Source organism: Gossypium hirsutum, chromosome A13 (assembly GCF_007990345.1).
Source record: "Gossypium hirsutum isolate 1008001.06 chromosome A13, Gossypium_hirsutum_v2.1, whole genome shotgun sequence".
NCBI classification, from domain to species: domain Eukaryota; kingdom Viridiplantae; phylum Streptophyta; class Magnoliopsida; order Malvales; family Malvaceae; genus Gossypium; species Gossypium hirsutum.
The window spans coordinates 89506245-89520994 of NC_053436.1; the positions used below are offsets into that span (position 1 = coordinate 89506245).

The 14750-nt window shown below is 34.5% G+C and overlaps 1 protein-coding gene and 1 long non-coding RNA gene across 2 annotated transcripts; one reads left to right on the forward strand and one right to left on the reverse strand.

The window, feature by feature from the left end:
- Positions 1-570: 570 nt before the first annotated feature.
- LOC107894737 (uncharacterized) lies at positions 571-1238 on the reverse strand. The gene is made up of 2 exons (XR_001683239.2): positions 985-1238; positions 571-872 (listed from the first exon to the last, which is right to left on the reverse strand). It is a non-coding gene; the product is annotated as an uncharacterized lncRNA (long non-coding RNA).
- Positions 1239-13432: 12194 nt separating this feature from the next.
- Positions 13433-14317, forward strand: LOC121212325 (uncharacterized). The gene has a single exon (XM_041084790.1). It carries the CDS (start codon positions 13433-13435, stop codon positions 14315-14317), a length of 885 nt encoding a protein of 294 aa, XP_040940724.1.
- The last annotated feature ends 433 nt before the right edge of the window (positions 14318-14750 follow it).

Here is a 14750-nt window from a genome sequence, read left to right on the forward strand (position 1 = left end):
ATTGACTTTGCTTTCGGGATGTTACTTTTAGAAAGAAAAATAATTGCGTGAATTTTAAATTTAAATTTTGTTTTAATTTTGTAAAATTGAAGACTTCGAATTTAAGTCAAAACAATCACCTCGACTTTGAATTTTAATTTTTATTATAATTTAATATGTAATTGTATACATGAACTTTAATTTTGTGTAATTTTATACATGAATTTTTGATTTGATCCAATTCTTATAAATTATTAACATAATTATTGATATAACATTATTTTATGTTTATATATTGCCTACATATATTTATCCAATATAAAAATAAATTGATGTATTTATTTATTTAAATGTGTATGATTAAATCAAAATTAAAGTTTCAAGTATACATTTAAACCACAATTAGAGTTTTACGTATATAATTACATCAAATTAAAGTTCATAATTACAACTGCATATTAAATTAAAGTTCATGTATAATTTTAAGATTTATCAAGATTTTTTTTTAATTTATAAATTTTCTTGAACAATATTAATTGCTGGATGTCAAATATGTTGTAGATTTGGGTAATATGAAATCATATATAATAATAACCAAATGGAAATCATAATGTGAAATAAATGCAGCATTATACTGTGTGAAACATATAATCACCGGATCCAAATCCATTATTCTAAACTAAACTTGAAGGTAAAGGTGAAAACAATAGACGAGTCGCAGAGTTTCCTTGTTCACGCATTAAGGAGAACTTGGATTGAACTTTCAAGAACTTCTGGTGGACTTCTTTTTGCCCTTCTCTCAGCCTGTTTTGTTCTTCACAAATCATTGCCATCTCTGCTTTCAATTCCCTCATACTTATCCTTTTTTTCCCTTTTCATTTTCCACCCTGACCCTGTGTGAGTACCCACAAATTTCACATAATAATTACATTAATTTATACTAAAAACCAAAAGAAAATAAAGCAATAAGTACAAGGGTTTTTCTTGACATGGGTATTAAAATACCAATTTTTTTGTGTTATCTGGATTGGTGCTGCTCCCTTCCTCCATGTCTCTTTATTTTCCTCAGCCTGGGAAGTTCCGAATGTTGTCTCTTCCATCTTGGCAGCCTATTTATATATGATATATGAGGCACAAAAGTCGCGATAACGTAAGGGTTGTGCCGCACTCGCAATAGAGAACGATCGCGCGATCTTTTTATCCTGACTGGCGGAGGAGTGTCGCGATTTATAAAATTAAACCGCATCGCGAGGCAGACAGCAAATGTTTTGATATGGCCTACCGCTTTCTTTAATATTCCTTCCTCTTTCAATGAGCTTCTACGTTGGGTAAGCTATTTAGTTGATAACCAAATTTTAGGATTTACAATCTTGTCATTCAACCTTTAAATATTAGGGTAATCTCCAAAAAATAGTCACTTTTATTTGTTTCAGGTTACATTTTAGCCACTTATGTTATTATTTTGTTACGAAGTGATCACTCTACCGTTAAATTCCGTTATCTATCTAACAGTAATCCTACATGGCAGTCCAACTAGATCTTAAGTGCCAACTTGAATTTCTAAATGAGATAAAAATAGATTTTTAATTAAAAAATTAATTAATTAAAATTAAAAAGAAGAGATAAACAGTTTTTTTGTTAAGGTTTAGGTTTAAAAATTTTAATTAATTAATTTTTTTTAATAAAAATTTTTTTTTCATTCCATTTAGAAATCTAAGTTTGCATCTAAAATCTAGTTGGATTGCCAACTACGATTACCGTTAGAGAGATAACGGAACTTAACAGTAAAGTGATCACTTCGTAACAAAATAATAACATAAATGACTAAAACGTAACATTTTAAACATAAGTGACTAAAATATAACCTCAGGCAAACAAAAGTGACTATTTTTATAGATTACCCTAAATATTAATGATTGATAATTGTATTTGTTACATCATGTTTATATTTTCATTTTAGTTATTCAATTTTTAGGTTATTTCATTTTAATGACTCAAAAAAAAAAGAATTAAAATGAAAAAAATGGTAGAAACTAAAATAATTAATTTCAATATTAGTAACCAATCGGTTGACACTATTAAGGGATAACAAAATTTTAATAACTTATTTAATTAATTTTTATGTTTTGAAATTTAAAATTTCAATATTGAAAAAAAAATTAAAACTTTCGGCAAGAGGGTAAACAAGTACAATTTGACATCTTTTAAATCATTATTTTAGTTTCTACCATTTTTCACTTTAATTTTTATTTTTTAATTTTCAAATTTTTTTACCTTGATCAATACTTTAAAAAATATATTTTTTGGATGACCAAAATGAAAGCATCCTAAAAATTGGGTGACTAAATGAAAGTGTAAACATTATGTAATGTACACAGTTAAACGCTATTAGAGATTTAATGGTTCTATGACTAAAAGGAAAGCACCCAAAAAGTTAAGTGACAAAATTATAAAAATTACATTTCAAGTGACCAAAATGAAATTGCACTAAAAATTGGATAACCAAATAGGAAATTTACCCTTTTCTATAAGTAAATATTTCCATTCGTATGGAAGGAATGGCCTAACCTGTCTGACGTTGCATTATCACGTAGTAGAGGGTACCTATTTTATTGAAAAACTGAAAATCGATTTAAATCGTTGGTGAATTTTGGTTCAGTTTTTATTTTATTATTTGATATAAAAAACATTTATTCACAACTTTTACAATTTTAGTTATAATTTTAAAAAATTAACCCTAAAATTTATAAATATTCTTTATTTGATCCTCAAAATTTATTTTCCTCTTTACCTTGCCGCACCGCCACTATTCAATTTAAAATTAATATAAAAGTATTAATGTAGTATCAGTTTGTAAAACTATATTGATAAAATATAAATATATCTATATTATTATTTAAGTCTTTGACTGAGTTAGTATGAAAAGTCATTGGGCACCAACTTGATTAGGGAAATTATGAAAATATCTTTTTGTAACTAAAATAAGTTATATTTTTTTGAGGTACTTTAGTCTTTTTATTTTAATAAAAATTAATAAAAAATATACATATGATGAGATTTGAACCCACGATAATTAAATTGGTAAAATTTTAAATTTACCACTCAACCAAACCTTTATTTTAATATGTACATTTTATTATTTCCATCAATTGTATATCTACTATCAATAAAACCCCTAACTGAGTTGGTGTTACCGGTTAGCCGGGTCAAAATCGATTAGAAATCTTTCGTGATTAAAATAAATTATATTATTCAAGGCTATTTTGGTCTTTTCATTTTAACAAAAAACCAAGAAAAATATGCAAATAGTGAAATTTGAACCTGCGTCAATTGAAGTAGTAAAACTTTAAATTTACCACTCAATCAAAACTTAATTTTAATTTTTATTATATATTTTTTAATATGCACAGTTTACAATCACTGCTAGTTATTTATTATTAATAATATTATTAATTGAGTTGATGTCATAAGTTTAACTCTATAATTAATGATAAAAGCATGATAAATAATTATAGCACATTTAATATTATATATTTGATAATTTATGTATTTAAATATCGTTATTACTCATAATTTAATCTAATTTTTATTTACATATCGCAAATATTTACAGAATTTTTAGTAACTCTTATTCCCCATACATCTTGTTAAATTGATCCGAAATACAAAATGGTATGGTGAGGTCCAGTGTTGATGGACTGACTTTAAAAAGTCACCAACGTAATGGTAGGAATCCCGCGCCCATTTTCTTTTTCATTTTTGTTTTCTTTTCTGATAATGAAATTAGGCGCATCGCACGACGAATATGTGCTCTCCAGCGTAATTGAAACGCGCCTTATATTTTAAATGCTCCCCTCAACAATCTCTCTATCAAGTCAATGGTCATCGCTCTCTGTCCCTTGTGAACCTTCGTTTCTCGCACGACAAGGAAACGTGAAAATTGTAGTTCAGCCGTGAAAATGGGTTTAATAGTTAATTTTTTGGTATTCTATAAGTCAATTAAAAAAGGTATATAATTAGAATAAAGATAAAATCCTCACTTAGCGATTAAAATAGGAGAAACTTTTATCATCTTAATTAATTTAAGGGAAAATAAATTATGAAGGGTGATAAAAAAGGATTAAATTAAAATTTAAGTGAAAGTTGGGTGACTTCAAATGGATTTACTCATTGAATTAAGTGTTCATTAGAATCAATGGCAAAGCTAAGAAATAGGTAGAGGCTGGTCTCGTTAAAATGAAAAATTTTCCATTTAAGTTCTTTTATAATTTATATAATTTAAATTTAGTAATAATGAAATTATACTTTAACCTCTTAAAATGATAAATTTAATTTAATCTTTTAAAAGTTATAAAGACATAAACTATTTAAATGATGAAATTACGTTTTTAATATTATAAATATATATAATTTAATTTTGACTCCAAAAATTCTGTTAAGAATATTTAGATCATTTAAATTGTTTTCCTTTTGCTATTACAACATCTATTCCATTCAATTAAACACTAAAATACACAACAATAATATTACATATATGTCCCATTCCATTTAACCAAATAACTAAATTAATAATTACAACTCTATTCTATTATACTCCTATTCCATTCCCCATCCATAAGTGCTGTAAGTCTCCGGTCCAGTTCAATGCAAACTGTTTTTAGTCAACTAACTTGTACAATTTCAATGAGGATTCATTATGATTTCACATATAAATGAACAATTTTGAGCACTCTAAGTGTAAAGGCACTCAAAATGGATTTCCAAATCTAAAACAAATATTTGACTAAAAGACTTGGAATCCTTTCAGCAATTTGTCAAATTTTACCTAATGTAATCCCACAGAAGAGTTGGAGGATATATTTGTATACAGTCTCCACCTAATCAAAACAATACCTTCATCAGTTCTCACAAAACTTTTTTCTTTTTCAGTCAGTGGAAGAAACACCTAAAAGAATGAAGCTTTTTGCTTCAGAATCATTTTTGCTGATGAGCTCAGCTTCTCGTTTTGATTTTCTCCTGAAACCCATTTTCCTTCATGGCTTTTCTGCTTCATTACACCTAATTTTACTGCTTTTCTTGTCACTTTTATGGGCCGTGAACAGAGTTAAAAGAACTGGCGGGGAAAATTCGATGAAGACGTTAAAACAAAGGAAGTTTCTATTGTACAACCAAACTTTAGCTTGTTGTGTTGTTGTTTCAGCATTTAATATTGTCTTGTTTTTGCTAAGTTGTTTTTGTTGGAATAGAAACGATTGTTCTGTGGTAAAGTTAGTGATACTTTCTGATTATGTGGTAAAATTACTTGCTTGGTGTGCAATGTGTGTTTTTTTGCATTGTCAATTCTCCAACTCTGGTGGACAAATGGAGTTCCCATTTTTGTTGAGAGTTTGGTGGGGTTTTTATTTCTCAATTTCATGTTATTGTCTTGTTATAGACATTGTTCTTTTCACAAAACAAGGTCCTTTCCCAAGCCAGTATTTAGTATCCGATGTTGTTTCTGTTGTTACTGGTTTGTTCCTTTGTATTGTGGGGTTTTCGGCTAGAAATGAGTGTGCAAAGACCCTCCTTCAGGAGCCCCTATTGGACGGTGATTCTAATGTTAGTAATGGTATAAACTTGAGTAGGAAAAGAGGCAGTGATACCATAACCCCATACTCGAATGCTGGTATTTTCAGCATTCTTACATTTTCTTGGATGGGGCCTCTTATTGCTGCTGGCAATAAGAAAACTTTAGACCTTGAGGATGTTCCTCAGCTAGATAGCCATGATAGTGCAGTTGGGGCTTTTTCAAATTTTAAAAACAGGCTTGAGTCAACTGACATTGAGGGGAATGGAGTTAGCCTGCTTAAGCTGGTGAAGGCATTGTTCTTGTTAGCTTGGAAAGATATTCTCACAACAGCTTTGTTTGCATTTCTGTCCACTGTGGCTTCGTATGTTGGCCCATATCTCATTGACACTTTTGTTCTGTACCTGAATGGGCAAAGACTGTTTAAATATGATAAACATGTCAAATTGCATATTTTTTGTGCTTAATTTGGTTTATTGATGAACTGAACCCTGCTAATTAAGTGTTTTTATGATTTAATTCTTATCAGGGATGCAATTGATTAAAAGCAAGCTGAAAAGGGGCCAAATTAGAAGAAAATTATTGGAATGGGCCAAAGCGAAAAGATGGAGCAAGCCAAGGACTAGTCATAAATTTGACTTTGTAAAAAGCCAAAAATAGGAAATTCTATTTTAAGTTTATTTTAATTTTATTTATTTTTAATTATTATTATTTTAGATTTTATATTAATTTTTTAAGCTATTTTTAGTAAACCCTATCTATATAAATAAGGGGTTTTAGTTCTTAGGAAATGATCCATTAATCAATTGTCTTTACATTCCTATTTCATTTTGGAATTCCATTATCCACTTTGTTTTCTTTTTCTTAATTCAATTGGGCATTAGATTATTTTGTCTTCTTTTTACAAAATTTGTCTAATTCTCTTTGCAATTTTTCCTATCCATTTCCACTACCTTTTTCATATAATTTCTATCATTTCCATAACCTTCAAGCATGATTAAATTCATGTCACACTAAACCCTTTTCAGCTTTAAGCCGGTGTTAACCCGTCAAAAAACCGGTGAGTTACGAACTCGAGCTGTTTAACTCCCAAATTTCGATATTTATTATTTCTCCGGATTAAGAGTATGACTTCGTCAACTCACAAAGTCAAGACAACACTAAGTCCAAAAAGATGTCGTTTGAGTTAGTGTGGCTAGACGTACAGTTGGAATTTCGAATGGATCGATTGTCTAATTGGTCTTCCGTGAACACATTGGCGTGCCAAGTGGGGATTGCTGTTTGGTTCCGTCAAGGGAAGTAGTAACCGGATTTAAATGTCTCAACGTTTGAGGGCATTGGTTCGAGCTAGGCTCTTCTAGAACGCAAAGCTGCTGGATTTCTAAATCACGAACGTTTCGTAGGTTGTTCGATCGGTAAGGGTTAGTTATAGGAAGTTCCATAACTAATTTACACAAGGAAGAGTTGGTGTCCGAGGCGTCCTTGGTAGCTATAACTAGCTTATCGAAAAAGAGGAGTTCACCTAATTTCGAGGAACGGGTCAAAGACGGGAAAACCCGTGCTTAAGGCTGAGCTAAGTTTTATTGATTTTCCTTTAAATTATTTGTTATTTATTTTATTTCATCTTTTTATTTTATTTCATCTTTTATTTTTACTTTTTACGTTTTCTTGTGTTTATTTCAGGTTTCATATTTTATTTCCCCCCTAAACGTCGCGGGCACGACAACTACCTAGACACTAATCTGATCAAGAAACAAATAATTTTCAGTAATTCCAGTCTCTGTGGGATCGACCCTACTCCCTATACTGCTTTAATTTGCAAACTAGGTGTAGGTTTATATTGGTGGAATCGACAGCCATCAGTTTTGGCGCCGTTGCCGGGGACTGGCAACACTTACAATTGTTTAAATTGTCTTCATGACCAGATCTTCATCCGGAGATCTCGAATACGACCCAGAGACCGAGAAATCAGCGCGAGCTCGACGAAAAGAGACAGAAGCTCTTAAACGTACAAGTAAATCAGGAATTGAGCTAGGACAGGGGATCCTAGAGTTCGACGTTGAAAAATTGAGTGAAGTAATTCGCGCAGAGGCAATTCGACGTGGGAAACAAGTCGAAGAGGTTGAACCTGAGACCGAACCACTCTTTGAAACAAAAGGCAACCTCGGTGAACTAGAAAGGATGGCCAACCGAACCATTCATTAACTAGCCGCTGCTCCCAACTAGCAAACACCGTTATGCATCAACTATCCAACCGGAGGAACCCCTTTCGAATTGAAGTCGGGCTTGATTCATCTTTTGCCCACTTTTCGAGGCCTGAAGAACAAAAATTCACACACTCAGTTGAGAGAATTCCACATGGTCTGCTCAAGTATGAAACCCCAGGGAGTACCCGAAGATGAGATCAAACTTCGGGCTTTTCCTTTTTCTTTAGTTGATACAGCAAAAGAATGGTTATTTTACTTACCTCCCGGTTCTATCACAACGTGGGACGACTTATCTCGTGTATTTCTTGAAAGGTTCTTCCCAGCGTCCCGAGCAGCCGAGCTTAGGAGGGAAATAGTGGGAATTCGCCAATTGGAGAGTGAATCGCTCTACGACTACTGGGAGCGGTACAAAAAGCTATGTGCGAGTTGTCCTCAACATGGATTGACCGAACAATCACTACTTCAATATTTTTATGAGGGTTTGCTCTCTATGGAAATAAAGATGATCGACGCTGCTAGCGGAGGAACGCTTGTCAATATGACCCCTCAAAGGGCAAGAGAGCTAATATCCACCATGGCGGCAAATTCTCAACAGTATCGACCAAATTCAGAGCCGACAAGACGGGTTAATGGGGTAAACGTTTCAACTTTAGAAGATAAATTGGATAAGCTTACGAATGTTGTTCAATCTTTGCTTACAGAAAAGAAGAGTTTGACCCCATTATGTGGAATTTGTACTACGTCTGAACACCAGACGGATTTGTGCCCAATCCTTAACGATAATTCAACGGCACATGTAGATGCTGTCGGAGGTTTTCCAGGACCTCCACAAAGACACTATGATCCTTTCTCCAACACCTACAATCCCGGGTGGAAGGATCATCCCAATCTGAATTACGCAGCTAATCCCCGATATAATCCACCATACCAACCGAGACCTCTACAACCACCACCACAACACAAGCCGAGCACATCTTTAGAAGCTGTCGTGGAAAGACTTGCTGCCGATGCTGTAAAATATCAACAGAGGACAGACGCATCAATCCAAGAGTTAACTAATCAAGTTAGTAAACTCTCGATGGCAGTTAATCGCTTGGAGTCTCAAGGTAAACTACCTTCTCAAACAGAGCCGAACCCTCGGCAGAATGTCAGTGCAATAACTATTCGTAACGGAAAGGTTCTAGAAACAGTGCCAGCCAAAAATCATGGGCAAGAAAAGGAACGAGAAAAGTAGATCTCGAATCCAACAGCAAGGCCAGAATCGGAAGTTCAGAAACCAATTGTGATGCCACCTCATTTTCCAGGGAGGCTTGCAAGGGATAAGAAAGAGAAGGAATGAAAAAGAAATCCTCGAGACATTCAGAAAGATGGAGGTAAATGTCTCTTTACTCGATGCTATCAAACAGATCCCTCGTTTTGCAAAATTCCTCAAGGAATTGTGTACTAGCAAAAGGAGGTTAATAGGTAATGAAAGAGTAAATGTAGGAGAAAATGTCTCCGCAGTGCTGCAAAAGAAAGTTCCACCCAAATACAAGGACCAAAGTATGTTTACTATTCCTTGTGAGATAGGCAATATATGCATTAAGAAAGCCATGTGCAATTTAGGGGCTTCCATTAATGTTATGCCTTATTCTATTTATAAACTGATTAACGCGGGTCCTTTAAAAGAGACAGGAGTAATAATCCAGTTGCCAGACAGGACAGTCGTCTATCCTGAAGGGCTGCTTGAAGACGTCTTTGTTAAAGTTAACGAATTAGTTTTCCCTGCAGATTTTTACATTATCGACATGGAGGATGACAATTCGGCTAATTCGTCTGACATAATTCTTGGGAGACCATTCTTGAGTACAGCACGAACGAGAATTGATGTTTGCAGTGGAACACTCACCATGGAATTTGACATTGAAATGGTTAAGTTTAATGTTTATGAAGATATGGGACATCTCAATGATCAGTCACAAATCGTGTCTTTCAGGAATGTAAATCCCGATGTTAAGCAAGAGGAGTTATCGATGATCCAAAAACCAATACGTGAAGCTGTGATGAAAGCCTCGAAATTGGAAATCAAACCGTTTCTAGAACATACAAGGATTCCAATAGAGGAAAATGTAAAGATTAACGAAGAAGATCAAATGATAGGAGAATCCGAGAAATGCTTCAAGGATAGTGGAAAAAAGTCGAACCCATTTTGCAAAAACATCTAAGTGCACAAGATGGGAGAATTAATTCTCAATAAACCCAAAGGATAACATTTAAGGTCGTCAAGTTAACGACGTTAAACAAAAGCGCTTTTTGGGAGGCAACCCAAATTTCTTTTCATTTATTTAAATTTTTTTAGTTTAAAATTTAAGTTGTAAATAAATAAATTTTTATTTAATTTAGTGAATTTTCTATTTTCCGGAACGTAATGCAGGTTTTGCAGAAGTCAGATAATGATGGTAGCGTGGGCACACAGTGCTAAATGCTGACAATTATTCCTAATGCCGACAACATCAGTTGAAACACATGGGGAGAATTCTTAACCTTTTTCTTTGCTTGTTGTTTGAGTTACTAAACTTTATTGCATATAACACATGCTTGAGGACAATCATAGATTAAGTAGGGGGGTTGAGTTGGTTAGTAAATATGCATGACTTTTGCCGCATGTCTCTCTTTTGCATGTGTTCAATCCTACGTTGAATTCATTTGATAGTTTATTTGACATTGAGCCTTTAATCTCATACTTAGTTAATTTTGACAATGGGGCAAATTTTTTAATTTTAAATGTTCAAATATATAGATTAGTCGATATTTGTGTTTTAAAGTTGATATATGTAGCCAGATTTTTCGTATAAATTGATTGTTTGGAAAATATATTTGCTTGTGAATGAATAAATAAGTAAATTAATAACGGTTCAAGTTATGAGTGAAGTTTCGAAAATGTGACCGGATTGAGTAACCGGGGTAAGGTACTTGGGTTGTCATCTTATCTCGCGTAAAAAGGTTCGAGTGACAAGTCGATAACTTATAAACATTCCGCTAACTGAGCCTTCACACACAAAAAAATAAATAAATAAATAAAATATTAAGACTGTTTAAACTGAGTAACCGGGCTAGGGTGCTTGGGTTGACATCCAAGTTCGCGTAAAAAAGTTTGACCAGGTCAATAATTTTATTTTTTCTAATGCATAATTAATTAACAATGCCTTGCAAATTATTAGATTTAAACTCAATTTAATGAAATGATCTGGTTTACATACTTCAGCTTTATGACACTTGTCGATCGAACTTTATATTATGAGCATTTATTACTTTATTTTTGTCATGTTGTTTGAATTGATTTTGTATGAGGAAAAGAGGCTCGATTTTTAATAAATTATAGAGTGGATTCTAATGTTTGAAAGAACAACATGCTTGAGGGCAAGCATGAGCTAAGTAGGGGGGATTTGATAAACATGTCAAATTGCATAATTTTTGTGCTTAATTAGGTTTATTGATGAACTGAACCTTGCTAATTAAGTGTTTTTATGATTTAATTCTTGTCAGGGATGCAATTGATCAAAAGCAAGCTGAAAAGGGGCCAAATTAGAAGAAAATTATTGGAATGGGCCAAAGCGAAAAGATGGAGCAAGCCAAGGACTAGTCATAAATTTGACTTTGTAAAAAGCCAAAAATAGAAAATTCTATTTTAAGTTTATTTTAATTTTATTTATTTTTAATTATTATTACTTTAGATTTTATATTAATTTTCTTAAGCTATTTTTAGTAAACCCTATCTATATAAATAGGGAGTTTTAGTTCTTAGGAAATGATCCATTAATCAATTGTCTTTACATTCCTATTTTATTTTGGAATTCCATTATCCACTTTGTTTTCTTTTTCTTAATTCAATTGAGCATTAGATTATTTTGTCTTCTTTTTACAAAATTTGTCTAATTCTCTTTGCAATTTTTCCTATCCATTTCCACTACCTTTTTCATATAATTTCTATCATTTCCATAACCTTCAAGCATGATTAAATTCATGTCACACTAAACCCCTTTAAGCTTTAAGCCGGTGTTAACCCTATCAAAAAACCCGTGAGTTACGAACCCGAGCTGTTTAACTCCCAACTTTTGATATTTATTATTTCTCCGGATTAAGAGTATGACTTCGTCAACTCACAAAGTCAAGACAACACTAAGTCAAAAAAGACATCGTTTGAGTTAGTGTGGCTAGACGTACAGTTGGAATTCCGAATGGATCGATTGTCTAATTGGTCTTCCGTGAACACATTGGCGTGCCAAGTGGGGATTGCTGTTTGGTTCCGTCAAGGGAAGTAGTAACCGAATTTAAATGTCTCAACGTTTGAGGGCATTGGTTCGAGCTAGGCTCTTCTAGAACGCAAAGCTGCCGGAGTTCTAAATCATGAACGTTTCGTAGGTTGTTCGATCGGTAAGGGTTAGTTATAGGACGTTCCATAACTAATTTACACAAGGAAGAGTTGGTGTCCGAGGCGTCCTTGGTAGCTATAACTAGCTTATCGAAAAAGAGGAGTTCACCTAATTTCAAGGAACGGGTCAAAGACGGGAAAACCCGTGCTTAAGGCTGAGCTAAGTTTTATTGATTTTCCTTTAAATTATTTTGTTTTTTATTTTTATTTCATCTTTTATTTTTTACTTTTTAGGTTTTCTTGTGTTTATTTCAGGTTTTATATTTTATTTCCCCCCTAAACGTCGCGGGCACGACAACTACCCAGACACTAATCTGGTCAAGAAACAAACAATTTTCAGTAATTCCAGTCTCTGTGGGATCGACCCTACTCCCTATACTGCTTTAATTTGCAAACTAGGTGTAGGTTTATATTAGTGGAATCGACAGCCATCAGTTTTGGCGCCGTTGCTGGGGACTGGCAACACTTACAATTGTTTAAATTGTCTTCATGACCAGATCTTCATCCGGAGATCTCGAATACGACCCAGAGACCGAGAAATCAGCACGAGCTCGACGAAAAGAGACAGAAGCTCTTAAACGTACAGGTAAATCAGGAATTGAGCTAGGACAGGGGATCCTAGAGTCCGACGTTGAAAAATTGAGTGAAGTAATTCGCGTAGAGGCAATTCGACGTGGGAAACAAGTCGAAGAGGTTGAACCTGAGACTGAACCACTCTTTGAAACAAAAGGCAACCTCAGTGAACTAGAAAGGATGGCCAACAGAACCATTCGTCAACTAGTCGCTGCTCCCAACAAGCAAACACCGTTATGCATCAACTATCCAACCGGAGGAACCCCTTTCGAATTGAAGTCGGGCTTGATTCACCTTTTGCCCACTTTTCGAGGCCTGAAGAACGGAAATCCACACACTCAGTTGAGAGAATTCCAAATGGTCTGCTCAAGCATGAAACCCCAAGGAGTACCCGAAGATGAGATCAAACTTCGGGCTTTTCCGTTTTCTTTAGTTGATACAGCAAAAGAATGGTTATTTTACTTACCTCCCGGTTCTATCATAACGTGGGATGACTTATCTCGTGTATTTCTTGACAGGTTCTTCCCAGTGTCACGAGCAGCCGAGCTTAGGAGGGAAATAGTGGGAATTCGCCAATTAGAGAGTGAATCGCTCTACGACTACTAGGAGCGGTACAAAAAACTGTGTGCGAGTTGTCCTCAACATGGATTGACCGAACAATCACTACTTCAATATTTTTATGAGGGTTTGCTCTCTATGGAAATAAAGACGATCGACGCTACTAGCGGAGGAACGCTTGTCAATATGACCCCTCAAAGGGCAAGAGAGCTAATATCCACCATGACGGCAAATTCTCAACAGTATCGACCAAATTCAGAGCCGACAAGACGGGTTAATGGGGTAAACGTTTCAACTTTAGAAGATAAATTGGATAAGCTTACGAATGTTGTTCAATCTTTGCTTACAGAAAAGAAGAGTTTGACCCCATTATGTGGAATTTGTACTACGTCTGAACACCAGACGGATTTGTGCCCAATCCTTAACGATAATTCAACGGCACATGTAGATGCTGTCGGAGGTTTTCCAGGACCTCCACAAAGACACTATGATCATTTCTCCAACACCTACAATCCCGAGTGGAAGGATCATCCCAATCTGAATTACGAAGCTAATCCCCGATATAATCCACCATACCAACCGAGACCTTTACAACTACCACCACAACACAAGCTGAGCACATCTTTAGAAGCTGTCGTGGAAAGACTTGATGCCGATGCTGTAAAATATCAACAGAGGACAGACGCATCAATACAAGAGTTAACTAATCAAGTTAGTAAACTCTCGATGGCAGTTAATCGCTTGGAGTCTCAAGGTAAACTACCTTCTCAAACAGAGCCGAACCCTCGGCAAAATGTCAGTGCAATAACTCTTCGTAACGGAAAGGTTCTAGAAACAGTGCCAGCCAAAAATCATGGGCAAGAAAAGGAACGAGAAAATCAGATCTCGGATCCAACAGCAATGCTAGAATCGGAAGTTCAGAAACCAATTGTGATGCCCCCTCATTTTCCAGGGAGGCTTGCAAGGGATAAGAAAGAGAAGGAGGAAAAGAAATCCTCGAAACATTTAGGAAGGTGGAGGTAAATATCTCTTTACTCGACGCTATCAAACAGATCCCTCGTTTTGCAAAATTCCTCAAGGAATTGTGTACTAGCAAAATGGGGTTAATAGATAACGAAAGAGTAAATGTAGGAGAAAATGTCTCCGCAGTGCTGCAAAAGAAAGGTCCACCCAAATACAAGGACCAAGGTATGTTTGCTATTCCTTGTGAGATAGGAAATATAGGGATTTAGAAAGCCATGTACGATTCAGCGGCTTCCATTAATGTTATGTCTTATTCTATTTATAAACTGATTAACGCGGGTCCTTTAAAAGAGACAGGAATAATAATCCAGTTGGCGGACAGGACAGTCGTCTATCCTGAAAGGCTACTTGAAGTCGTCCTTGTTAAAGTTAACGAATTAGTTTTCCCTGCAGATTTTTACATTATCCACATGGAGGATGACAATTCGGCTAA